At 47.9% G+C, this 26,216-nt stretch overlaps 2 protein-coding genes and 1 non-coding gene across 3 annotated transcripts; 1 reads left to right on the top strand and 2 right to left on the bottom strand.

The window, feature by feature from the left end:
• Nucleotides 1–1,277: 1,277 nt before the first annotated feature.
• Ncapd2 (non-SMC condensin I complex subunit D2) lies at nt 1,278–22,181 on the bottom strand. The gene is made up of 31 exons (XM_032905638.1): nt 22,041–22,181; nt 19,016–19,091; nt 18,702–18,760; nt 18,048–18,229; nt 17,647–17,789; nt 16,192–16,319; nt 15,995–16,118; nt 15,664–15,811; nt 13,239–13,436; nt 12,236–12,370; nt 12,054–12,141; nt 11,805–11,979; nt 10,397–10,512; nt 9,906–10,130; nt 9,268–9,442; nt 8,943–9,027; nt 7,560–7,693; nt 7,114–7,246; nt 6,935–7,019; nt 6,692–6,856; nt 6,333–6,505; nt 5,165–5,276; nt 4,967–5,090; nt 4,730–4,885; nt 4,199–4,376; nt 4,014–4,108; nt 3,303–3,383; nt 3,009–3,192; nt 2,065–2,191; nt 1,801–1,956; nt 1,278–1,583 (listed from the first exon to the last, which is right to left on the bottom strand). The coding sequence occupies exons 1-31, from the start codon at nt 22,165–22,167 to the stop codon at nt 1,498–1,500; spliced, it is 4,173 nt and encodes a 1,390-aa protein (XP_032761529.1). The 5' UTR covers nt 22,168–22,181; the 3' UTR covers nt 1,278–1,497.
• Nucleotides 18,307–18,634, bottom strand: LOC116904792. The gene has a single exon (XR_004388454.1). It is a non-coding gene; the product is annotated as a small nucleolar RNA U85 (small nucleolar RNA).
• Nucleotides 22,182–23,987: 1,806 nt separating the features above from the next.
• Nucleotides 23,988–25,209, top strand: Mrpl51 (mitochondrial ribosomal protein L51). The gene is made up of 3 exons (XM_032905637.1): nt 23,988–24,243; nt 24,332–24,442; nt 24,900–25,209. The coding sequence occupies exons 1-3, from the start codon at nt 24,165–24,167 to the stop codon at nt 25,094–25,096; spliced, it is 387 nt and encodes a 128-aa protein (XP_032761528.1). The 5' UTR covers nt 23,988–24,164; the 3' UTR covers nt 25,097–25,209.
• Nucleotides 25,210–26,216: the final 1,007 nt, after the last annotated feature.

Raw genomic sequence — 26,216 nt, 5'->3', positions numbered from 1 at the left:
AGCTGAAGAGCCTATTGCTAAGTTTAGCTGGCCTGGTGATAACCTTTGCTTAAAAGGCAGGGAGCACGCTGGGCTGCACCCCAAATCTAGTCCTGGCTCCTTGCCCTTCTGGGATTGCCCTACCTCCTTGGGGCCCCAGAGCCAAGGCTGTGTTTAGACTGACAGCTGTGTGGTCCATGCCTAGGCTTTTCATGAGCAGGGAGCCGGCCAAAACCAGGGTGGAAAGGGTAGGAGTGGCCCCAGTGCAGTGCTGGGAGACAGGCATCTCAGACTCAGCCGTCCCTTTTCTGTCTTCCTACTGAGGCTCTATCCACCTCGTTAACCCTTTTCCTACCCAGAGGTCTCAAGAGCCCTTCCACAGTCCACCCCTAACCTAGTGTTTCTGAGGTGCATCTTCTTCTGCCTCACGCCTGTCATTACTCTTTCCATACCAAGAGGTAGGGAGAGGCTCAGCTGCACTGTGCTGTTGTCATGACAGCGGAAACAGCAGTCCTGCCTCCTGCTCCAAGTGACTCAGCAGATTAAGGGCTTGGGGAAGGTGGGCAGCACATAGCACAGCCTGGGCCTGTAGCTGAGCGAGAGACCCCTTAGCATAGTGGAGGACTGACTCTTGGGAGGTGGACCTTGTCACCAACAGAGCTGATGGCATGAGCTCTGCCACCAGCCAGGCTGAGTCATTTGCCAGTCTTCTGGGATGGGGTGTGGCACACAGGAAACAAACCGCAGGTCTAGAGCAGCACTAGTTGCACACTCCCGACATGCTGTGTCGGGAGTGCTACGGATGAAGGAGTCTTCCTCCTTAGGCTCTCACTGACTGGGTGCCTACAGCAGCCCCTGCCCCACAAGGTGGGCAGAAGAAATAGGTCTCTAGATTTTTTTTAAAGATTTATTTATTTATTATATAGCTGTCTTTAGACACACCGGAAGAGGGCACCAGATCCCATTACAGATGGCTGTGAGCCACCATGTGGTTGCTGGGAATTGAACTCAGGACCTCTGGAAGAGCAGTCAGTGCTCCTAATCGCTGAGCCATCTCTCCAGCCCCTGGTCTCTAGATATTGCCAAACGTGTTCTGGGGTGCAAAGCACCCCCAGGCTGAGAAGTGCTTATGTGAACCTAGAAACCACAAAACTCTCTACAGCAAATCTCAGCAGTTGTGCAAAGATGAAGCACCACAGGGTCCATGAAGGTCCAGAGATGGCTCAGGATGCCTGGGGTTCTCTCTCTGGACTGCTATCTGCTGCCTAATGATGGAACAGACCAGCCGGCCAGAATGCTTAAAAGTATATAAAAACATTTATTCACTAGAAAACACGGTGATTGGATCTTGGAAAGTAGCAGTCAGGGGCTCTAAGAGAAAGGCCTTGCTCGAAAAGACCATTTACATGTTAAAAACAAGGAGGCAACAAGTATTTTTCCAAGGGTGGGGGCGTTGAATTCTCGATCATTCAGTAAGATACCCTGCACAGCAGGGATGGGAATAGGCAAAGGCAGCTCCTAGGACCTGTGTCTTTGCGCAGATGCTCTGCGGATGGGGGTGGTTTTCTTGGGTGTCTCTTCTTCTGTCATCTCCGCTGAAAGTTCTATTCAAAGAATTATAGGAACAAACGCTGAGTCATAAAGATGGGGCAAAACGGATCTGGACACACCACACACACACACACACACACACACAGTGAAAGTCAGCCCAGCAGCTGCACGGTGGGGAAGACACTGCCAGGGAGAATGGATCCACAGCCAGGCAAAGCCCGGCTGGAGACCCCACACAAGCAGCTGACCTGTTGGGAGGGTGTATCTTACCATCTTCACTGGACTCGTCACTTGAGAAGACAACTTTGGCTTTCCTCTGGGACTTGCGTTGCTGAGTATGTGGACGACGGGGTTTGGTACGTCGAGGCTTAGGTGTGACAAAGTCATTGTCTGAGTCTACAGAAGTCAGAGGCTGTTGCCTTGAGACTGGAATATGCAGGGGGACATGATTTCAAAACCAAAAACAAACCACAAAGAAAAAAAAAGAAAAGAGGGGACTGCCTGTGGGGCCCAGCGTGGGCTTGCCTCTCACACCGGCGGAGGGTTTCTTGGCAGACAGGGCGCGCTGGCTGCCTCCTTGGCCAGTTTCAAGCTCCTCTATTCCATCCATGCCTCTGGTGTGACAGGCACGAAGCTTCTGCTCAAACTCATCTATTACAGCCTGGAGAAAAAGGTAAAGACGGGGTCAGAAGCATTATCTCCCTATTTAAAAAGCAGCCATGAAAGATACAGCAAGTTAAAGAAACCAATCTGAAACTGTGATTCCAACTGACTGATACCACCACAGGGTGGGGAGTGAGGTGACCTCACAGTCCTGAAAATGCCCAGTATGACACTAGTGGCAAGAATGTGCCACTGGATTCAGTGAGTGGACTTTGGATGCTGATCTGTCAATCTCATTCCTTCATCCCAGTCAATGTAGATTGTAGGATCACGTACCAAGGATAAGGTGATGGGGTAGAGGCCATGAGGGTGTGGGACAGGCAGATGGGAACTCAGTGCTACTTTAAACATGAGACCACTCTAAAGAAGCAGTCTCGTGCCAAACATGGGGGTACACCTTTACTACCAGCACACCGGAGACAGAGGCAGGGGAATCTCTGTTAGTTTGAGGCCAGCTGGGTCTACATAGCAAGACCCTATCGCAAGTAGAAAATGGCCTTTACTGGGGCTGGGGGGGTGGCATAGTGGTTAAGACCTGTGTTTAGTTCTCAGCACCCACAACTGTCTGTGGCTCCAACTCCAGGGCACTGGAGTTCCTTCACAGACATAAACATAGGCGAAATACCAGTGCACACTAAAAAATAAATCAAAGAGGAAACGAATGGCCTTTAAAAAAGGTCTGGCCTTCAGCCACTCTGGTTGCACGGCTGTAGTGAGGCTAGCAAGTCCAGACAGGGATCTCTGAGCACTTAGGGAGAGTGGATTTCGTTTACTACACCGGAACCCAACAGGGCCAGTGATCCGGGTCCACTCACCTTGCCCTCAGGCTTGGCCCCACGACGCAGTTTGCCCACAATTGACAAGAAAGCACTGAAGACAGACTCATCTATCAGCTTATCGCCAAAGCAGTCAAAGTTGTCCAGCATTTTGTGGAGGCCTCGCTCTGTGAGGGGCAGCTGGGACACACAGTAGGCCAGATCCCGGTACTGACGCTCAGTTCTGCACAAGGGAGGGAGGGACTTTGTGAAGCACACACATCCTCCCCCTACAGTCTCCTTTGGTCCCAGAGGTGCCACCAGAGACTTTTCTATCCCCAAACGGCAGCATACCGGGCTGTGCGGAACCGGTGACACAGTTTCTCTACCAAGCTCTCAGTCTGCTTGTCCTTGGTGATGTAGGAGAGGAGCTGCCTGTGAGGAGAGAGTGAATGACTGGCCAGGACACCCCTTGTCTCAGCTCCTGCACAGAATCCACCACCTCAACCCCAGGCTGGCCTTTTCTGTCCTGCTTTAGAAGAGAGCTCTTTACCATGGCCTTGCCGGCCCTCTGGTCTCCTTCCCTTTCTTGAGAATGCAAAGAACGCTGCCATCTAGTGACTGCTCCTAAGTGCTCACCTCACACTCACCCCGCAGGCAGCCCTCACTCTATTCAAGAGCCTCAGAACTATGCAGAAGTCCTGTCAATCTCATAGGGTTAGACAGGCAAACGGGGGTCACATTACTTGTGGAAAAAGTACAGCTAAAATGGACATCTGGAGCTCAAGACAGTGGCAAGAGTGCTTGCCTAGCACAAACCAGACCATGAGTTCATTCGTATTCATTCACTGTATTCCATCCATCCATCCATCATCCATCCATCCATCCATCATCCATCCATCCATCCATCCATCCATCCATCCATCCATCCATCTGAGTTGGGATTACAGGTGTTTGGTTCCTAAGTCTCTGTGAGAGAGGTGCACACGTGCGCACATACACATACACGGACACACACACATACACACACACACACACATACACACACACCCCTCTAGGTCTTACTTCATGATGGTGTGGAAGGGCTCCTCCCCCACTCCACCCTCTGGGTCTGACAGGCGACTGATGATATCAGGGAGGAGATTATAGATTGCATTGCCCTGTAGGACAAAGAGAGAAAGTGAGGGAGTGGTGGGCAGAAGTGTGGCCTGTGCGTGTCGTCTGCAGAAAGCTCCAGGTGCACCTCTCACCTTGTGGGACAGCTCATTGAAGAAATTCTTGGCCAAGGCAGCAATCTGAGGCACAGGGTCAATGAGCAGCACGGCCATCTCGCTCACCTGTCCCTTCACTTTCACCATGTCCTTCAGGATCAGGTGCGTCATCACCAGCCCCGCTGTCCTCCGCACCTGCTGAGCTGGATCTCGGAGGCTAGGAACAGAGCTCGAGTCAGAGATGGCGAGCTCTGTTCAGCTCTGGTCTGTACCTTACAGACACTAGGAAGGCCCAATACAAGGACCTATTGTCCCACTGTGTGCCGTTTTAGAAGAGGGTCAAGGCTGTTTTGAATTGGAGGCTGGAAGTCAGAGTCGGTGCAAGACTTGCAGGCGAGATTCTAGAGGGAAGCTTCAGCCTCCGGCGTCCATCTAGTGCCTGCTTGTACAGGGTGAATCCTGCGCACATAGTGAAGCCAGTGCCACAGGCCAGGGGAAGACAGGGCCTCACTGCACTAGTGGACTCCAGAGAGAACTCAGTGGGTTTCGGGTGGTCCAGGGATCTCTTACCGGGCATACAGATGGGGAGTCCAGGGATCCACCAGGTTAGGGAAGCGGATAGCCAGATCCCCAGTGACAACCATGAGGTTAGACCGCACAGTGGGCAGTGAAGACTTCTCAAGCATGGTGAACAGAAGACGGAGCTGGGAGTCGCAGAAAGGGGCACTGAGGGCAAAGCGAGGACCGTCAGGAAAGCAAGAAGGCGCGACACCTCATCTTCCTTGAGACGAAGCGCCCTGGGCCTACCTGATCATGCAGAACTTGCCAAGGGCCAGAGAAGCAGCTGCAGAGAGCTCTGGGTTGCTGTATGCGCCAGGGTTGTTGCAGACTTTAAGCAGCAGTGGAACAAAGGCAGCGAGTACCTGAGTGCCTGATGGAAGAGCGTGTCCAGGTTGGGGACAGACTGTGTCACCTGGGGGAGGGGCATACAGCGGGCTTTCTTACCATCCAACAGTTCCTTCTCACAGATGCTCCGGACGAGCTCCGCCTCCGTGTCATCAGCAGTGGCCCCCACCAGCCCCAGTTCTTCCTCCATTGTTGTTTCAGAGCTTGTAGTCTGCAGAGAGAGAAAAGCCAGGGATCTTGGGTGACCGTTTTTCTTCTTAGAGACAGACTCTTACAGTCTCTCCTAAGACTTTTATGTAGGGGTTGGGGATTTAGCTCAGTGGTAGAGTGCTTGCCTAGCAAGCGCAAGGCCCTGGGTTCGGTCCCCAGCACTACTTCACCCTGCTTTAAGACAAACTTTAAACATTTTCTTTGTTTTATGAGTGTTTCACCCGGCATGTATGTAATCATACCACATGTGTGCACTGCACATGGAGGCCAGAAGAGGACACTGGATTTCCCAGGAGCTGGAGTTACAGATGATTAGGAGCCACCAAGTGTGCTCTGGGATCTGAACTCAGGTCCTCTTCAAGTGCTCTAAACCTCTGAGCCATCTCTCTACCCATAAGACATCATTTTTTTATCCTAGCATAACACTTACTTTACATTAACAGATCTGAAGATGAAGTTTATAAAACCGTCCACAGATGACAAGTATGTCCATAAAGAGAGAGTTCCTGAGTGGAGAGAGGGATGACTAGGTCCCTTTTATAAGTTTTTAAGATGCCAAGCCAGGTCTCTACACCTCTCCCACTGAAGGCAAATTGACTGTGGCCGATTTGCAATGGTAAACAAATAAATCCTGTCCAGCCTGACAGTGGGTCAAGGTCACAGAAGTCAGGCTTTACCCAACTGCTGCGAGCCTCTGGCTTATCTGTCTGCAAGATAAATACACTTCCAACAGAGAGGACACAGGATCCCACCAGGTGACAGGCCAGCAACACAAGCTGGTAAGAGGGATGTATTCTGTGTGTGTGTGTTCAGGCAAGCAGTGTCTCCTCAGCCGGGGCTCCTACCTTACACTAAGTCACACCAGTCAGTCTATGTACCTAACGCCCCTTGCTGGAAGAGCATGGGTAGACTGTGCCATCTTTGTTGACACTAACCTTCCCCAGTGGAACAAAGAGACAGATTCTTCATTTACTAGTACAGAAGCACAGATTCCTAGAAAGACATGTCCAGAGCTGAGGTCATGGAAACCAGAAAAGTGCCCCTAGCCATCATTCACCTTCTCCTTGGGGGCCTTGGTCCTGTGCTCCTGCTCCTCTCGAAGAACTCGCCGCCGACCCAGCTCTCCGCTCACAGCCTGTTCCAAATGGACCAGCTGCTGTAGGGCCACATCCCCAGCCAGGGAGAGCAGGTTCATCAGCAGGAACGTGGGGAGCTTAGGGGCTGTTTTCTCTAAAATAGAGAGATGGGAAAGAGCCAAGTCCCATTCAACTACCAGACCACTGCTTACTCATGGGCCACTCAACCCATCATCAACCTCAACAAAATGGGATGGTATGGGCTGAACTTCCCGACCCTTCAGGAAAACACAACAGAGGCTGGCTGCCCACCCCATCCTTGAGGCCTCTGCCCACTTACTAGAGTCCCCCTCAGTGGTATTCTTCTCAAGTTTCTCCAAGGCTTGCTTTGCACAGCCTTGTAGCATCTGGGAACAGATCACGTCAGGGCCCTCTGCCAATTGGTAAGTCAGGGTCACTGCCACCTCTTTGAATGGGATCCAGAAGGGATCTGGGTGTGCAAAGCCTAGAGAGAAAGGAGAAGTTGATCTCCCTGGAGAAAGGAACCAAACAGACCTACTTTAGGCCCTTCTGGATAGCTTACCCTTTGTGACCATCTCCTGAAGTCGTTCAAACAACTTGTGCTCCTGAGGCAGCCGGAAGGGAGGGTGACGTTCACCCAGGGAAGGCTGAGAAGAAGAGAACAGAATGCCAGAGTGAGGAAGGCCAACAGGAAGCTCTCCACTCCCCTCAGCTGAGCCACAGCCACCCGACATCACCTACCTTCCTCCTGTCCGAGATGTTGGCAATGGCGAGGCACACCTGCTGGGCCAGCCTGTAGTCCTGTGGAAACTTCTCATCCAGCCCTACCTTCACCAGGGTGTCTAAGTTGCTTCCTACAATTTCTGGTTTTCCTCTAGGGAAAGGAAAGCAGAGTTAAAGGCAGCCCTGGGCAGGCTTCTGTGGCAGACACCACCAATGCAGGAAGGCATCAGCACCCGCTGTGGGATGTCTACAGCTCTGAAGCACTCCAGAAAGATCTGACCCAGAGCCAGGTCCCTGGATCCCTCGAGCTTTAACTATAGAAGACAGGCGGGCAGGTACCCTCTTCACCCAGGAAGCCGACCCCATGACAGCTCAACTAGGCTGACTGCATTACTGAGGAAAAGGGACCTTTCAGACTTCCCTTGCCTTCCCCACTCTGCTTGCTTTCTGGATCCAAGCCTCACCGTGCCATCATGCCAAGAAGCATGACAGAGGAACAGCGCTCCAGAGGAGAGCACGGGACCTTCTCCGTTGCCCGTTCCCACAGCAGCTGGATCACTGCTGGCTTTATCTCATCCTTCTGCACAAACTCACAAAGCTGAGGAGAGAAGAACAGTAAGTCTGCTTCAGAATAAAAGTCCCCTGGTCTACCTGTCTCAGGACAACTCTGAGAACCTGGATGGAACTAGCACTTGGGGGTAGAGGAGGAAGAGGCTCAAATGTAAACAGAGTGCGAAGAGTATTTCTTGCTCCATTCTCTATTTCCTGCTTCATGGCTTTCTTCAAAGCTGCACTTCCTAAGGTCACACATTCTGACTTCTACGAGGTGCAGTTCTGACTGCATGCTGGATATTTCTTACTGTGAGCACAAGTCCATGTATCTGTGACAGGGCCACTGTCCCTTTTGCCTTTTCATTTTCCCAGCAATGCTGACGGCCTGTCAGCCACATGTCGCCTAGCCACAGCTGCTTCTGCAGGCCCTGTCTGCCCTCTCACCACTGTATGCCCAGCGGGCTTGTGTGTGACAGGCGGGTCATCTCAGCCGTGTCTCCAGCCCTCCCCTGACTACTGTGGGAGTCCTGAGCAGCAGCCAGCCTGGGAAATACCAAGCCGCTTGCCACCGCCAGGTCCTCTTTCCCCAGAAAGGAACAAAAGTAGCAATCAGTAGTCAGGCCAGCCGTCACTGCCACTTCATTCAAACCCCGGGGACCCCCTGACTTGAAGGCATTCAGTGGCCTCCACAATTGAACTGCAGCCCATGCTCTCAACTGGATTATCGTCTAACAATGACCTTGAGTCAGAACACAGAGAACACTGCCTTACTTCCTATCAGAATTCTGTCTCTGTCTCTCTGACCGACCTTCCATTCCATGCTGACTTGTACCACCGTGTTGAGGTTAGCCCCTAACCTCTACCCTTGAGCAGAGGCTGAACATCTTTTCTAGCACTAGCTTATATGGTGTATGTGCGGCAAATCTAGCTGCAGCCAGTCACCCTCCCTCTCCCTGAGCCTCCCTCACAGATTCCCACCAATTCTGGAGGTGGATACTTGTGCTACATTTTACTAAATATGTTTTGTGGGTTTTTTTTTTTTTTTTTTTTTTTTTTTTTTTTTAAAACCAAACACACCTGAGTCTGAATGCTGAGGACTATGAATTTGAGGCAAGCCTGGGCTACACAGTCAGACAACTGCCTCAAACCAACAGCAAACAAACTAGGAAATAAAAATAAAGTTGGGAATGGGAAAACAATTAATTAAACTTCTTTGTGGGGCTGAGCAGATCTCTGCGCACAGGAACAGCCACTAATTGTAAGTGTGGGATGAGAGAAGGAACAAGGGGACTTACGATTTCTTCAAGACACTGAATGGTCCCGACGGAGGCATCTACTAACAGCAACGAGAGGTTCTGAATCAAGGCCTGCGCTGTGGCTCTGCAGGAACAGCAGAGATCAGTGGTCACTACGACTGGGAATCGGAACTTGGCAAACAGGCTGTTAGATTAAATAAATGCTCGGAGCAGACCCCAGCAGAAGTCCAGCCTGAGCCTGGTATCTCATGACCCATCCATGAGTTCAGAACAACCCTAGAATATCTTCCTCATTCAGAAGACTAGGAAATCCCGTGAGAAGCTGACCTCAGAAAAGTTAACGAAGACAAGGAACCCCAGGTACCTGGCCGAGTCCCCTTTCGGGCTGAGGTACAGTTGGCGGTATGCATTAAGGACAGCTTCCCGGACACCAGGCTCCTTAGACCAGATGAGAGGCAGCATGCGGCGTACCCCAAACAGGGCCTGGGGTACCCCAAATTGGAATACCATCACAAAGAACTCAATCACCTCCTGCACCACTGAGAACAGATACAAATATCACCCATCTACTTGGCGAATGTCACAATACTCATAGATAGAACTCTTGGTAACACAGTAACATGGCTGTAGAGATCATTGTCATTGTCCCTGAGAATGACTGCTAGAATGCCTTCTCATGACACTGTTAAACAAAGTAAACTGTAAAATGTCAACAGTGATAAACACCCTCTGCCTTTTAATGATGCAGACATCAGGGACTGGATGATGGAGCAGGGTTTAAGAACTGTTCTTCCAGAAGACCCAGGTCTGATTCCTAGTACCCACATGGTGGCTCACAACAATTTCTAATTCCAGCTGCAAAGAATCTCTGACCCCCTCTTCTGCTCACCACAGGCACCAACCCTGCATGTAGTACACACTCATGCACATAAAAATGAGTGAGGTCTTATCCCAATAACAAAGGTGAGCGGGCAGGGCTGTTTCTGAAGAGCACCGGCCTACCTGTAGTTGTGTTCTCATACATCATCTTGCTGATGACGCCAATGGCTTCTGTGATCTTCTGGGAGAAGCTGTAGGCATCCTGCAGGTACTGCACCAGCATCTCCTGCTTCACCAGCTCATCGTCCCTCTGGGACCCCTCAGGCTCAGGCACACTAGGAGAGTCTTCACTGCCAGTTAGCCCTGGATCTGTGTCCCTAGGAGATTCCTGTGTGGAAGCTGCAGAGCCTAGGAATTGGAGAGGTACAGGAAAGTTTTGCTCAAGTGTACCTGGGAGTCTAGTGGCTATCAACACCCTTCGGATATTTCTTTCAACGATGTGAAGGTATGAAATTACAATATGTTTTAAAACACTGTGGTTCATTTCCCAATTCCCGCAGACCTCTCTAGTTTGCAAAGGCGCCCTATGACTGAGCTGCTCCCCTTCCAGAGCAAATGTCAACTCCCTCAGCCTCCTTCAGTCCAAGGCTGGGCTTGCTGACTGAAAGGATTACCTTTGAAGATGACACCCAAGAGATTCAGGAAGTCATTCTCCTCTGGCTCTGTGTGACTGAAGGGTTCAGACTCCTGGAAGCGACTGGTAGCTTCTCGAGTGAGAAGAATGGCCTGTCTAAAAGAACAGCAGCCTGTCACCAATTTAGCACTAGACCCGTGTCCCTGAAACCCTTGTAAGGGCCCTACCTAATGACTCCATCCAGCCCCTACATGCAGTACCCTATAGAAAAGGGATGTCTCATGCTTAAAAAGCTCAGCAGTTCCTACGAGGCAGTCAAACCCCAAACCCCAAGCCTTTACTGTGGTCCTCAAAGGATTTGAACAAGCTTTTAAAATTACAAACCCAGAGCTAGCCAGAGAGCTCAGTAGGAAAGGGTGCCTACCATAGGACTTAATGGCTTAGAGAGCTCAATGCCTAGCCCCACATGGAGGGAACTGTTCCCAAACTGTTCTCCGACCTTTACATATGCTGTACCATAAACATCCCACCCTTAAGTAAACACAAAACTATATGTAAAACCAAACCAAACCAAACCAAAACCCTACTCCAACATCTGTGTGAAATCCTGCTATGTGTGGAAGCATCAGACCTTCAATAATTTGTTACTTTGACGGCTTAGCCACACAATGAGGCTCTTTTCTGTTCTTCAAACAGTTTTACAGTGAGGTCAAAACGGCCATGACCTCATTATGTATCCCAGGCTTCCCTTCAACTCCCAATCCTCCCTCTTCAGACTCCCTAGTCCTGGGATTGTAGACAAGTGCTGCTGCCCCAGAGTGACATCCAGTAGCCATAAAACAAGTCACAGGGCATGGCTGGGTGGTGTGCAGGGCAGAGCAGAGGCTTAGCAAGCTCCTCGGTTTCATGTCTAGCAAGAAAAACAGAAAGATGGCAGGTGGCACAGCGACTGGTCTATGCTGTGCTGGAAATTGAAGCCAGGCCTTCGTATCTGAGGCTAGCCCTCTAGCAACCGAGCAATCGACATCCCTTGTCATCTTTTGGAGCCAAGGTCTTGCTACAAAGGCCTGGGTGTGAGGAAGACTTGCTGTTTAGACCTTGCTGGCCTTAAACTTGCAGCATCATCCGGCTTCTGCCTCCTGAGCACTGGGTTACAGGTCTATACCATCATACTAGGTCCGTTTAGTTGTATGAAGCACTAGGGACCAAATGCAGGGCCTTGGAATTACAGGCCTGTGCCATAGACTAAAGTCCTGAGTAGTTTCTAAAACATTTCAAAGAGTAGAACACCAGCTGTGGAATATGCATTTGGTCAGACATTACTACAGTAAAAATATCATCACTTCCGGCAGGAGCGTACTTAAGTCAAGTCATTTTTAAGGACTCCTAAGTCTCTCAAGGTTAACTCTAAATCCACGCATCTGCAGAGCACCCGTTCTTTCACGTACTTGTAACTAGCTCTGGCAAGCAGTTGGTGGATGCGTCCTTTCACTTCCTCCGCAGTCTCTCCGTCGGCAATCTGCTGCTCTGCCTCTTCTTGGGGAAGCTTCAGAAGCTGCTGCACGGTAGACTTCAGTTCTGGCAACATGGCTTCCCACTCTTCCTCTGGGTCTAGTGCTGCGGCTGAACGGGAGGGAGTCTTATTCCGTGAGCACAGTGAGAGAACAAGGCAGACTCCCCAGGCAGGGACCACTCACACGCAGCTGCAGTCCGCCTCTGGGCTCTCATCTCTTGTAACTTCTGAATCTCCTTCTGCAGTGGCCCGGCAAGGTCGGTATCACTAAGCTGTTGAGGGAGAATGCATGTCGTGTCCCTAAGTGACAGAACTCCACCCCTGTTTCCCTCTCACCCCTCTTCTGCACTCACCATGGCTCCTCACCTTGCAGGAAAAGGGATTGTTGGCTAGAAAGCTGGCCAGCAGCTGAATCGCACTTTTACACACCAGCACTGACTTGTCTGCCAGACGTCCCACTGCTAAGGCCACCACTGCCTGGAAACGGGTCAGGGGGAGCGCCTAGACAGCAGAAAGGAAATCAGTTCCAATCTAGCAGTATTAACTGCAGCCTATGGGGCACAGCCAGGGAGGACAGCTTTCACGTAGCTCAACACGAAACCCTAGCCCTACTTAGAGAGAGGCTGGACTCACTGTGAGTCTAAGCTCAGCCACGCTCTCACTCAAAGCTTCTCTGTGGGATTATAATATGTGAGCAGCACCACACTGTAGTCCCTAACTGGAGCGGACACCTCTGTCCTTGCAGAGGGAAGACTTTTATTACTGGTCCTAAGAATCTCAAGTTTAGCCTCTTCTTTGGGGCGGTTACTACATTCTGCATCTATTTTTAAAGCAATAACAACAAAACGTTTTTAAGGGCTGGAGAGATGCCTAAAGGTTAAGGATACTGGCTGCTCTTCCAGAGGGCCTGGGATCAATTCCTAGCAGCCACACAATGGCTAGCAACCATCTGTAACTTCAAACCTAGGGAGTAAGATACCTTCTTCTGGCCGCCACATGGACACAAGCTGGCAAAGCACCCATACCCATACAATAAAAATAAAGGGAAAAAATTTTTTGAGGCAAGGGCTCATATAGCCCAGCCTGTCTTCAAAGCTTCTATGTGACTGAGGATGACTTTAAACTATTAAGCCTCCTGCCTCTGCTGGTATCTATCAGGCACTGTCTGTATCAGACTTGCCTAAGTGCTCAGCCAGATTCTCTCTTCACCTCGGCAAGTATGTAGAGGACTCTTTTTTTTTTTTTGGTTCTTTTTTTCGGAGCTGGGGACCGAACCCAGGGCCTTGCGCTTGCTAAGCAAGCACTCTACCGCTGAGCTAAATCCCCAACCCCAACTCTTAAGAGTTTTAGCACAGAGAACACTGTTCACCTTTTGTTGGACAATTCGGGTAAAGAGTTGTAAAACACGGCTTCGAACAAAGGAGTTCACATCATGCCCATGAGCTTGCAAGATGTCCAAGAACTGATCTCTGGTTTCTCGGGCCGATTCTTCTAACTGGTCACCATTTAGAACCTGGAGTATCATCTCAGCCATAGCTGCTAACACAGCATTGCGCATCATATAATTCTGAGGGGAGGGAGGGAGGAAGGGGGAGAGAGGGACATTAGAGCACATCTCTCCAATTCCCTAAACTCTTCTGCTCTTAGTCAAGGAGTCAAGGATAGGATGGCTTATGCTAAGCTGTGACTTTTCTGGTCAACTGCCTAGATCTTCGTCTCCAAGATCAAAGAAGACCTAGCATCTTTGTTTGGTCAGATGTCAGAAGAAAATAACTAAAGGGTGGGGATTCCTAGTCTGAAATGCTTGGAGCACAGTATTTTGAATTCTGTATACCAGTATATACATATTATCTTAGGGATGGAAACTAAATCTAAATGCAAAATTTATCTGTTTCAAATATTTCACACACACAGCCTAGGGGTAATCATGGATAATTAATAAGCTTATTTGTGTATTTGTGTTCAGCTTGCGGGTATATCTGTGTACTACATGTGTGCCTTGTACTCAGTGAACACAGTGTCAGTGTGAACTGTGGACTTTGGATACTGATCTGTCGACCATTCAGAAGAGGACAGCAGATGATCTAGAATTGGGTGCTGGGTTAGCTCCCCTGAAAGAACAAGTGCGTTTAACCACAGAGCCATCTCACCAGCCCCTCAGACAATATCCTAGTAATTACACATATAAAATACAGTTTCATAGTATAGAACTTTCCACCTACGATCTCTACTTGGGAATATTTCAAGATAGCTCAGCAGGTGGGGTGCTCACCAAGCCTGGTGATCTGAGTTTGATTCCCAGGACCAGTGAAGGGAGAGAGCTAGTTTCCACATATCTGTACATATCATATACACATACAAAGTAAATGAATATATAATTGTTTTGCTTCTGAGACACTGTCTGGTCTACAGGATGAAGAGCAGGCTAGCCTTAAACTCAGATCCACCTGCCTCTGCATTCTGGGTGCTGGGATTAAGATGAGTGCCACCATGCCTAGCAAATAACATAATTAAAAACCAAAATCAGGTCTATTTATCACTGCGCATTTAAGAAACATCTCTTCTTATTCTTTATATGAACCACAAAATGTTTGAGCCTTATGAATAAGCACGTGCTTTCTTTCTTCCTCCTTAGACACAGAGCAGAAATCGGCCTCGGTGCCAAGAAGTCCATTATGTAATCCGGTAGACAGTAGGGCAGGAGATCTCTCCCCCTGCCTCGGCCAAGAGCCAGAGAACAGTTGCACACAACAAGTTAAAGAAAATTAGACCAATGAGTAGACTATCATTTGACATTTCCCCAGGAGCCCCTGGAGAGGCCAGGTAAGCATCCAGGAAAGAGCAGTGAGAAGAACAGCACAGATTGGTTGAGAAAGGAGGCTAGCCAGACGGGAACAAAAGGCCAAGGAGTGGATGGAGTGGGAACCAAAGCTAAGTCATTCCCATCAGACAGACTGTGGAGTGGCTGCCTTGCCCACCAGAACTGCTACACAAAACCAAAAATACCAATCATAACAGGGCTCCTAAGCTTCCCATAGGAATGCCTCAGTGATCAATCTAGACAACCTTGTCTTCTTTATGTAAAACTCTACTTTGGGGACAATCTTGCTTTATCGCCTCAGCTGGGATCCTCCTTCCTCTCAGCCCTCTGGGTCTCAGATCCCAGTGTACACTTCCACCCTCAAAACAACCTAAAATCGAGGTATGGATTCGCATTAAAAAAAAAAAAAAGAAAAGGAAAGAAAAGAAAAAAGAAAAACAGAAGGCTATAGTTCGAGCTTGAGAAGTAGAGTTAGAAATTGAAGTCCAGCCTTGGCTCCACAGTAAGTTCAAGGCAAGCCTAGGTTATTCAAGACACTGCAAAGGGAGAAGGGAAGGGAGAGAGAGAGATGATGGATGTGAACCTTCATTAGGCATGGTAGCATAGCTACAATTCTGGAACTTGGGAGCCAGCAAAGGCTACATAGAAAGCTCCTCTTCTTTCTTATTCTTTTCTGTATACATGTTTGATACATGTTTGTGTGGGAGCACGTTTGTACTTTGGGGCACTTATGGAATTCAAAGGACAACCCTGAGTGTCAGTGTGCCCTTTTCCTCTGCCCAGACTTATAGACACTCAGACACATAAACTTATTAAAAGTTTAAAGGAAACAAAATTTTCAAGTTTTAGAGCATGTGCTTATTATTAACATGTATAAATCCCTAGGTTGATTCCTAGAACTGCATTAAAGTGAAGAGAGAGAGTGATTGCACCACTAAAGCTCCAGACAAATCTGAGATGCCAGGCAGACTACCTCTCCATCCAGATGATCTAGCAACATGCACATGCTGGACATCAGGGCAGCTGGGATCCGCTCTGCCAGCTCAGTGAGGAAAGCAGCAAAGCCCTTTGCCCCTGCTGTGTCTCGACTCATCTCCTGTGGACACTTCTGTCCAATCTCTCTATAAAGGGAGAAAACACGGATATAGCAAGAAAGCTCAATTACTGAGTTCCCAAAAAGAGAAGCTGACACAAGTTTCTGGGCTGAAGGAACCCAACATCACATGGAGAAAGGACCTCTAACCTTTCTTTATTCCCCCACACTCATCCCCCCCGCAAGGAACACAGACGCTCCGAGGAGTCACCTTACGATCTCTCCCACTATGCTCTTCATTCCATAATCCGTTGCCCACAGAGTCACAGCTGCCACCAGGACAGAGGGCAGGTGCTCAAAGTGCTGTAGCATCTGGATGATCTTCACGGTCGCACCTGAGAAGCCAAACGTTAAACACTCAGGGAGAACCACAGGCAGGGCACAGGAGGGAGGTGGAAGGCAACTTACTGAGCATATGGTTGTAGCGGACCAAGGCCACCCCAAGCAGGTGTGCTATGGCCTCCTTGGTGGAGCGGTTCTTCTGGTGGCTAATGGTGGGATTCTCCAACAGGCGGTAGCAACAGCCAGTAACCAAACTAAACAAAAAAGGATCGATGTGAAGGAACGAGCTGTCTGGAGCCAGACACCGGGCAGCTGCCATTCCTCACTCGTCCCTACTAGGTCCATATCAAGGTTTCTAGTGCTCCGCTCTTTCAGTCTAACTCCCTTCTACACCAAAGATTCTTTTCTTCAGGATTTAGTAAATTGCAGCCAGTTACCATGCCAACAAGAAACCAGAATATAAGATCAAGATGGTAAGGCAAGGTTAGTAAAGACTTCTCATTGTTAAAAATGGTCCGTTCAGTCTTTAGAGACTTTTTCTTTTTTTAAAGATTTATTTATTATATATAAGTACACTGTCTCTGTCTTCAGACGCACCAGAAGAGGGCATCAGATCTCATTACTGATGTTGTGAGTCACCATGTGGTTGCTGGGATTTGAACTCAGGGACTCTGGAAGAGCAGTCAGTGCTCTTAACCGCTGAGCCATCTCTCCAGGCCCTTTACAGACTTTTAAATTACGTCTGCTGTAGCTAACTGGCCATTTACTTTTGCATTGCTGTGTGTGTGTTCCTATCAGTGCATGTGGAAGCTAGAGGTCAAGCTTGGGTTTCATTTCTCAGAAGCTGTTTGCCTTATTTTTTGAGACAGGGCCTCTCACTGAGACCCGGGGATGACTGCCATGAATCCCAGCGATCTGCCTGTCTCTACCTCCTCAACACTGTGCCATGTTTGGTCTTGACGTGAATGTGGAGGATTAAACTTAACCTCATGATTGCACAGTAAGTGCTTCACTGACAGCTACCTCCCCAACCATTCTTTATTTGGAGATCAAGCCTCACAACTACACAGCCTTGGATGGCCCAGAGGTCTCCATGTTGATCAGGCTAGCCTCAAACTCTTAAGGATTGGCTCTCCTCTGCTTCCCAAGTGCTAGGATTAAAGCTGTGCTCTACGCACAAGCTTCACCCTGGGGATTCTTAGTAAACACATTTCCATGAATATATGGGTATTAACAATGAACATTTCATTGTGGTGACACATGTATTTAATGTCAGTACTTGGGAGGCAAAGGCAAGGGAACTTCTGCGAGTTCAAACCCAGTTTGGTCTACATAGACTTCCAGGTCAAACAGGGCTTCACGGTGAGACAAAGGGGAGAGGGGACAAGTGAGAGAAATACACATTCCATTCACTATGTATGTATGTATGTATGTATGTATGTATGTATGTATGTATATAATACACACTTCTATGTATTATTACAAATAGAATTAAGGGATGAAGTATTTAAAAGGCATACCTAGCATCAGAATCTCATTGTGCATGGCTCAAGATCATCTGCAGCCATACTAACTACCCACCTGACAAATTCCTCTTCAATTACCGAGTGGCTCCACAGGTGACGAATGTCTAGCTGGAGCAGCTGTGTTAAAAGCTGAAGGACTGGTTGCCTCTCTTCCTCCCAGACAAAGCCAAGAGCTGTTTTGGCCCGGGCTTTCTTACCCTAAAGTGAGGACAGGGATCAGTCAGAGAGTACCGGTCATCTAGTCTCTGTGCCCACACTCTCCAGTATCAAGGCAAGGTCAGGCAGTACCAAAGAGGATTATAAGTTTTAGAATGCACAAGAACTACTTGTCAGGAGAGGAGATCTGGTCCTTGAGAGCTCCCTCTTAAACCCCAAGCAAGAACAATGAACATGCTGGTTTCTTCCCCATCAATTTCTTTACCTCTCATATAAACTGGGCCAGGAATTTCCAATTACCTTCCCACCAATGTCCAGGTCAATGAGGCCTGTCTGGCTGGTCATATTCTCGAAGGACTCCAAGAGGCGTATCAGGGCATAGCAGTTCATTTTGAGGGCATTTAGGTGGGCGCTTCTATCTGATCCACTCAAAGCTGCGTCATCCAGGATGGATGACAGTTCCTGGGAGTGGCAGGATACCACTGTGAGGGGCAGAATCTGTGAGTTGGTCTCATTGGCTTTCTTCACATACCCCAACTGTCAAACACTTAGCCCTTGTAGCCATCAGATTACCAAAGATCTGTGTGTCATCTCTCAGTGGCCATGACGCAGCTAAGTCCTTTGAGACCCCCGACCCTGGCATCTCGAATATAACCTATTCCTACTTTCATTCCAGTTACCACAATTCCTCCCTGGCAGCTGGAGAATCACCCCAACTGGATGGAGTGAGGTGGTTCAAAAAGTAGGAAAATTTTTGTCGGTCCGCCCTTACAGTGAACGCACATTACTCTGTATCGACCACCAAGATTACAGACCAAAATAGGTCAGAGGTCCCTGGACTTAGCCAAACCAACTGAATCACAACAGCCTTGATATCATCACATGGCTGAGAAAATGTAGGAACTGCTAAACATAACCAACACCTTCCAGCCCCTGCCCCCAGACCCCAGACACCTTTCATCAGGAATTCCAGGGTGTCTTCCTTGAGGCCAGGTTCTATACTTCGAAAGTGACTATGAGGGAAAGAAAGTGTGGGAGTGAGACAGGAGTCTGCAGAGCCCATTCTCAAAGATTAGCTCTAAGAAATCTAACATGTGAAAATACTCCGGAAATTGTCAAATAAATACGGCTACGGCGGCAAGCTGTGGTGGTCAGCACCCAGAACCAATTATCAGTGAATCTATAATTTGGAATTTCAAAACTCACATGCAAAAATCAGAGAAACAGCCACCAGTTCTCGTAAAGCACCGGCCGTGGATTTCACTTACTGTATAATGCTGTAGATTGTATCGAAGTGGTCCAGTATGGCCAGGGGCCCCTGAGCTCGGAAGGCAGACTGAAATGCTGGAAAAGGAAGGATGCTGTTTAATTCAGAGGAAAGATAGGACTTCTTGGTAAATCCTATTTTTGTCCAGAAGACACTTAGTCAACATGTTTCCTAACTCTTTGCTTTTCATTATTGTGGCTTTTTTTTTAAAGTTCTGGTTATTTCTAGAACATCCCTCAATTTATATTTGCTTACTGTTTTCTCCTGATTGTACACCACTTATACTGTTTTACCAAGAGGACCACAGAAGTCAAGCTTCCATCCTTCTCATCCATTATATCGAAAGGCGCATGAGTGTGACGTGGCTTAGAGCTACAGCCTCGGTAACTCAGGCCACAGCTAAGAGTTGCTACCACAGAGAGACAAACAAAATCAAAACACATATCAAGCGAAGAGACAACACCTTAGCACTGACACTAACTGAGCACTCGGCATTTCTCCACTGCAATACTTTTTCTTTACACAACCACTTCCTACACTTCAGTCAACAAAGGACTGCACACATGACAAGGTCAGAGACACAGCAGCCATCTACTCTAGGACGCTTACACAATAATAAAATCACCTGATGACGCAGGACTTAGAAGGTGTCCTGTTAAATGACGTGTGAAAATAGCTTGTGGAAAAGTAAGTTTGAAATTATGCTACTCTGTTGCTTCAGTCACATTGTTAAGGCAAGCACCTGTGCACACAGATATTGCTGTGGTATTTCCAAGATTGTTGTTTTCGGTTCCCATTACAGTTTCTACACCCATTAATATGAAACCTGCATTAGAATGGGTTGAGGGCTGGGTGGGCGTGGTGCTGTGTTCCTTTAATCCCAGCATCGAGGAGGCAGAGGCAGGGTCATGCAGTGAGACCACCTCAAAAAAAGGAGGGGAAGGGAGGGGAGCTGAGGCGATCATATACAAGACCCTAAATGTCCCTTAGGGTTGCTCTGCCCTACCTCAAAAGACAGGTGTCTCTTTCCCTTTTAATTATTTATTAAATTGTTTACTTGTATTAGAACAGGCTCCTGCAAACCTTCTTTTACTGTGTGTTTGGGTTTGGTGCTACTGTCTTCTTGCTCAAGTTGCCCATACTTGGTCATAGGGCACTCTTCCACCTGGCCTTGTGCTCTCCAAGTGCTTCCCCTCTGCTCCCTTCCTTTTAGTTTTCTTACTTTCGAAGTTTTTATAACTCAGTGTATAAAGTAGGCTCTGTTACATTTTCTTTGGATGGGAAGGGTTAGGACAAGCCTTAACTATGTCTATCAGGCAGGCCTTGAACCCACAGAGGTCTGCCTGCCTCTTGCTTTCCAAGCTGGCACTAAAGGCATGTACCACCACACCTGGCTCGTAACATTTTCATACACAAATACCATCACTTTAGTCACATTCACATTTCTCTCATAAAAATATAGAATGTTTCATGGGGGGGTGGTACACACCTTTAATCCCAGTACTCAGGAGGCAGAGGCAGGTGGACCTCTGTGAGTTCGAGGCCTGGTCTACAGAGTGAGTTCCTAGACAGCCAGAGAGACATGAAGATACATGTCTCAAAACAAACAAACAAACAAACAAACAAAAAATCAACCCCAAAAACCTCTAAACTAACTATCCAAACAATCAAAACACAAACCAACAAAAAATATGGAATGTTTTAAGGGTTGTGCTTCTTCCAGTCACATCTCATTTCAACCTAGGTATATGTGTCCCAGAAATGAGCATCACTTCCTCACACCACATGACAGCCCAGGGTTACCTTCTATTTTCATGGCCCAGCTCTGGAATCAATGGTTCTTGGTACATCCGGGCTCATTTTATGGGAGAAGGGATTGTAAAAATCTAAGAGCTATGTACTAGACAGATTCACTGTTGCTCCCAGATACTAAGAGAGGCTGAGGCAGGAGGATTGAAAATTAAAATGCCTCAGTTTGTGCACACTAGGTAAGCATGGCACCAGCTGAGCTACATCCAGTGCTTCTCTTGCGCTTGACTCAATCCCATGTTATTTTATTCACCGTAGCCCTCGAAGGGGTAGGCTGTAACATACACGCCTAACATTAAGCATGTGGTAAGCTGTGCCGTCTTCAAAGCAGGTACACACATACTCTATCCTGATGTTTCCATAACAACTCTATAAGGATGTTTCCATAACAACGGTCACCTAGCAACAGGCCTCTCACAACATCTCTCCACAGCACGCATTTAAGTGACAAGCAACTATGTTTTGTGTGCTGTTGCAGCTACGTTTCTGCTTTACTGCACATCTTGGAAACATAATCTAGATTCTAAAGTTTTCTCTAAGAAAAGGCAAGTCAAACTCTATCACTGCCCACAGTGCTTCTAAACTTCATGCGTTTATGTGTACTGGTGTTTTGTTCTGTATTGTGCGCACACACACATGTATTATCTGTCTGTTTCTCTATCTTTCTGTGCACCTCATGCACATGTTATAGACAGTAGTGAGCTGCCTTGTGAGTGCTGGGACTCCAACCTGGGTCCTCTGGAAGAATAGACAGTGCCCTTAACCCCTAAGCCACCTCTCCAACCCCTAGCCCACAATTACCAGGACTTTACATTGACACATGGTAAGAGGTAAAAATACAAAAACTTTTCTCTCAAAAAGTAACTAGGTTAACCAAGACTGTTTCTTGAATAATTCAGGGAAGATGGCCCAGTAGGTTTTATGTCATGATTTCCACGTAGTGCTACAAAACAAACAAACAAACAAAACCCCAACAACAACAAAAAGCAGGCACTAAGAAAGCTATTTCTGGCTTCGATGCAGTGTCCCAGTGCTATAGAACAGAAAGGATAACATCATTACATGGGGTTGTCTTTTTTTTTTTTCTTTCCGGAGCTGAGGACCGAACCCAGGGCCTTGTGCTTGCTAGGTAAGCGCTCTACCACTGAGCTAAATCCCCAACCCCAGGGGTTGTCTTTTGAAGGTCAATGATAACCATGGTAACCATGGCATCTTACCTCTAAGCTGGGTTGGAAGATGCTTGATGGGTAGTACCTCCTGAACAACATACTGATTCACACCTCTACTTTTCAGCAGCTCCTCTGGAGATAAGGGCAGGTGGAACTCAAAGTTGTGGGGAGACATCTTTCTTCCACTGGTTTACCTAGAAACCAAACAGCAAAAAAAAAAGTCATCATGGTGTAAATCTAAGAGCGGATTATCTTTTTGTTATGTGACAAAAACATTTCTATTGAGTCTACCCCAGGCTCAGGTTGAGTTATTTTTCCCACTTTCAATATATAAATGTTTTTCAAATATTTTTCAGTCTTATAACGAGTATATGAGTCATCTTGTAAAATATAAGATCAGAGCCACACAAAGTAGCACGTGCTTATATTTATAGTTCAAGTACATGGGGATTAGTAGGATGGAGTTCAAGGCCAGTCTCTGCTACATGGTCTGGGCTGTAGAGAGACCTTGTCATAAACACCCTCCCCGGGGTTGGGATTTAGCTCAGTGGTAGAGCGCTTGCCTGGAAGGCCAAGGCCCTCCCCAGCTCCAAAAAAAAAAAAAAAAAAAAAAAAAAAACCCTCCCCCAAACCCTCCCACAACTATAAAAGCAACTCTAGATGAGAATCTAATTCTTATTATTCTGACACTAAGTCATTGAGTTCTCATCTGTAAAATGGTGTTACTCTAGGGAATCAAATGAATCAAGGGTTAAAAACTAGTAAAGAGCACATTTGGAAGGCTGAGGCAGGAGGATAGCTGACTTTGAGGCCAGCCAGGGCTGTAGTGGGGCTGCCAGGACTACATCTCAACAACAACACTACCACCACCAAAAACATTAATGAACTATTAAGTGACAATCCGTGCAGACAGCCTTATTACTTCCATTTTAAAATGAAAAGATCCTTAGAAAATGTTCCACTCAGGATTAGGGTTCCAGCCTGCAGAATGGAAGAACATTAACTTCTACTATGCCGGATTGCGTAACTTCCTAAACTCAGTCTCACGGGGTGCATAACGAAACAACCAAATCTACAGACTGGGTAGTAAGGTTATGCTATTTTGCGCGTGTCACACATCCCGATCCTGATCTGTCAGACTCACAGCCGCACTGGATCCCAAGGGCATCTCTACCAGTCGTCGCTCCCGACCGCACTCTGGCAAAGGCTGAGTCACCTCCTGAACCTGATTTTCTCAACCTTTCCCTCCCCGCTTCCTAGCACTGCCACACCTCACCTGAACACCTCCGACACCCCTCACCCGCCGCTTCTTCAACTGGAGATCCCCCGCTGAAAAGGAAGGAAGAAAACACTAGAGAACAATACGCGCCAAACAGCGAGAAGGTTTTCAAGCTGGCGGAGAAACCAGCCAATCCTCAGCAGGCTGAGGCAGAGGCCCGCCTCAGAGTCAGGCGTCGCGCCCGCAGAGTCCGCAACTCCGAGTTCAAACCTCAACGGCTGCCGGGAGGCCAATCGCGATGGAGGCTGGAGGAGTCGACCAATCACAGCACCGGAGGCGGGGCGAGCAGGCGAGGGTGTGGTCCCGGGTCTGTGTGCCTTCTCCGGCTTCTCTGCGGTAGTCGGCTAAGAATGGTGACCTGTTATTTCTCTGCAGGCCGGGAGGCAGTGCCATGCTTCCTAAGCCAGTCCATTTTAGCCATGTGACGCCCAGCCCTGTACACTCCGGGAATATACTGCCTCAGCAAAACTGCTGAGAGGAGCAAGGGGACCTTGCCGTAGCACCAGACTCCCGTCCTCCACTTTCCTCACAGTTGAGGACGCCCAAGGAAATAGGAGGAGGCTTATTATAACGGAATTTCATTTTGGGGGCATCCTTTTCTGCGACAAGAAACATACCACAGCGGCCCAGTACTTCCAGTAGATAAACCGGAAGCATTTGACTGGACGCGCCAGACAGGCCGGAACTTAAGGGGCGGGGCCTGTGGGAGTGCGGGCCAAGGCCGCTCAGCTCCCTAAGCTACCTGGGTAAGACCCAAGATGGCGTCTCTCACTGTCACTGCTGTGTGAATCACAGCCTGGGACTGTAACCTGTGTCTTGTCTTTGAAATTCACACCTGCTCCCCATTTTTCCGCCTGGTTTGCTGTCCCTACTGAGGTGGACAGCCTAGAGTAATGGCAGGGAGTGTCCCTTGGGCGGCAAGTAGGAGACTATGGGGCTCGATGCTCTCGGCATGCAGAAGCTTCTCTCTGGGTAAGTGGCTAATGTGTGTAGGTAGGACGGCTCGCTAACTGCCTGTTAATAGGCAGTGCCGATCCATTCTTCTCCTTTCCATCCCTAGGCGTTCCACTGTTGGCCCGCGTAAGGCTTACTCTTCCACCTCCCAGAGTGATTGATCGCTGGAATGAGAAGAGAGCTCTGTTTGGTGTATACGACAACATTGGAATCCTGGGTAAGACTTGATTCCTAGTTTCAGAAGGATTAGTATGCTATCTTGGCTAACTATTTTGTTTTGATTTGTGTAGAGAATAGTAATGTGCCCAGGGCAAGCTTGGTGGCACAAACTCGTTACTCAGGAAACCAGACGATGGCAGGCAAGACCAGTCAGTCTGAGTTACAGAGAATAGTGAATAGTCTGGTAGTCTTGCTTACACAGTAGTGCACTGTTAGCTGAGTGCCAAAGCTAGTAAATAGTAGTGTCAGTATTTGAACACAGACATTCTGGCTGCAAAGTCTTTATTTTTTTAAATAAGATTTTTATGCAAAGTCCTTTTTTTAAAAAATAAGATTATGCTAGTGTGCCTTATCTGTAAGTAGTTCTGCTTAGGGAGCTGAAACTGGGTTGAAGGCCTAGGTGGTCTAGGCTGCCTTCTCTTCTCTTGAAACTAGTATATTCTGTCACATTACAGGGGATTTCGAAAAGCATCCAAAAGAACTGATCAAGGGCCCAGTATGGCTTCGAGGCTGGAGAGGAAATGAATTGCAGCGTTGTATCCGAAAGAAGAAAATGGTGGGAAACAGAATGTTCACTGAGGACCTGCACAACCTTAACAAACGGATCAGCTATCTCTACAAACACTTTAACCGACATGGAAAGTACAGATAGGACAGAACTGGAGAGACACATTTATCACCCCGAGAAGGGGAACAGGACTTACCCCAGTAGGGAAAGAGCTTTGTGTGCTCTCTGTAATAAAGCGGGGCCTCTTTGGAACCTGATATGCATAGTGCTACATTTACACACTCATGCACACTGAAGTCTGTCTCACCCCTAGTTACATTGTCTTCTGTTAAGGTGACTTCTTTTTTTTTTTTTTTTTTCTTTTTGGAGCTGGGGACCGAACCCCGGGCCTTGTGCTTGTTAGGCAACCGCTCTACCACTTAGCTAAATCCCCAACCCCTAAGGTGACTTCTTTACAGCCCACGTATCCTTTTGACCTTTCTAACAGTTAGAATCGTTTATTGCTGGCACTTTCAGACACTGGCCGTTCATGTATGTTTTTTAAAGATTTTTTTTTTTTTTTTTTTTTTTTTTTTTTTTTTTTTTTTTAATCTTGGAGATGAAACCCAGGGGCTTGCTCATTCAAGGGAAGTGCTCTGCCACTACCTTCCTCAGCCCCTGGAAGTGTAGCTGTTGTTTCCAAAGACCCTGCCACACCAAAATGAAGTGGGAAAGTTTGTACTGCCGTCCTCCGAATAAGTTAGGGAACTTCTCTGGGTAGAACAGCATTTCCCATTCTCTTGAGTAGAGCTGCATTGTGGGGGATGACCTTGAGCCACGCCCAGTTTTATGAAGTGTTAAAGGTCACACCTGGGATTGCCTATGTGCTAGGCAATCAAAGCACCTGAGCACCTCATTTAAAAAAAAATGGGAGGGGCTCGGTCCCACTAAATAATTCTGGCCTGGAGCTTAAGCTAAAACAGGCTGGTTTGTGCCTCTGTCTCCTGAGTGCTGAGATATTTTTAATAGAAATATCAAATGTCCTGTGAGAGTACACATGGGGTATGAAGCTGAATTTGTCACCAGAATTTCCTCTGAAGGTACAAAAACTGATCAGAAGAGAAGAAGTGAGTCTTGGTCATCATGTGTGGTTTTATTTTTAATTTGCTTTCTAGATACAAGGTCTCATATAACTCAGACTGGCCTGGAACTTATTACATAGCTGGGGCTAAATTTGTATTCAGGACCTCCTGTCTGCACCTCCTAATGCTGGGATTTCAGGTGT

Source organism: Rattus rattus, chromosome 6 (assembly GCF_011064425.1).
Source record: "Rattus rattus isolate New Zealand chromosome 6, Rrattus_CSIRO_v1, whole genome shotgun sequence".
Taxonomy (NCBI): domain Eukaryota; kingdom Metazoa; phylum Chordata; class Mammalia; order Rodentia; family Muridae; genus Rattus; species Rattus rattus.
The sequence above is the reverse complement of the archived record's forward strand: the minus strand, read 5'-3'. Positions and strand labels throughout refer to the sequence as shown.

Bases quoted from the DNA above. Each gene is read 5' to 3' on its own strand.
- Ncapd2 (XM_032905638.1), bottom strand. From the start codon at position 22,167: ATGTCTCCCCACAACTTTGAGTTCCACCTGCCCTTATCTCCAGAGGAG. The intron at 18,761-19,015 runs GTAAGTGAAATC...TTTCCCTCATAG, and splicing joins ACAATCTACAGCATTATACA to TCACTTTCGAAGTATAGAAC. The intron at 9,443-9,905 runs GTAGGCCGGTGC...ATCTGTTCTCAG, and splicing joins GTATGAGAACACAACTACAG to TGGTGCAGGAGGTGATTGAG.
- Mrpl51 (XM_032905637.1), top strand. From the start codon at position 24,165: ATGGCAGGGAGTGTCCCTTGGGCGGCAAGTAGGAGACTATGGGGCTCG. The intron at 24,244-24,331 runs GTAAGTGGCTAA...TTCCATCCCTAG, and splicing joins ATGCAGAAGCTTCTCTCTGG to GCGTTCCACTGTTGGCCCGC. The intron at 24,443-24,899 runs GTAAGACTTGAT...GTCACATTACAG, and splicing joins CGACAACATTGGAATCCTGG to GGGATTTCGAAAAGCATCCA.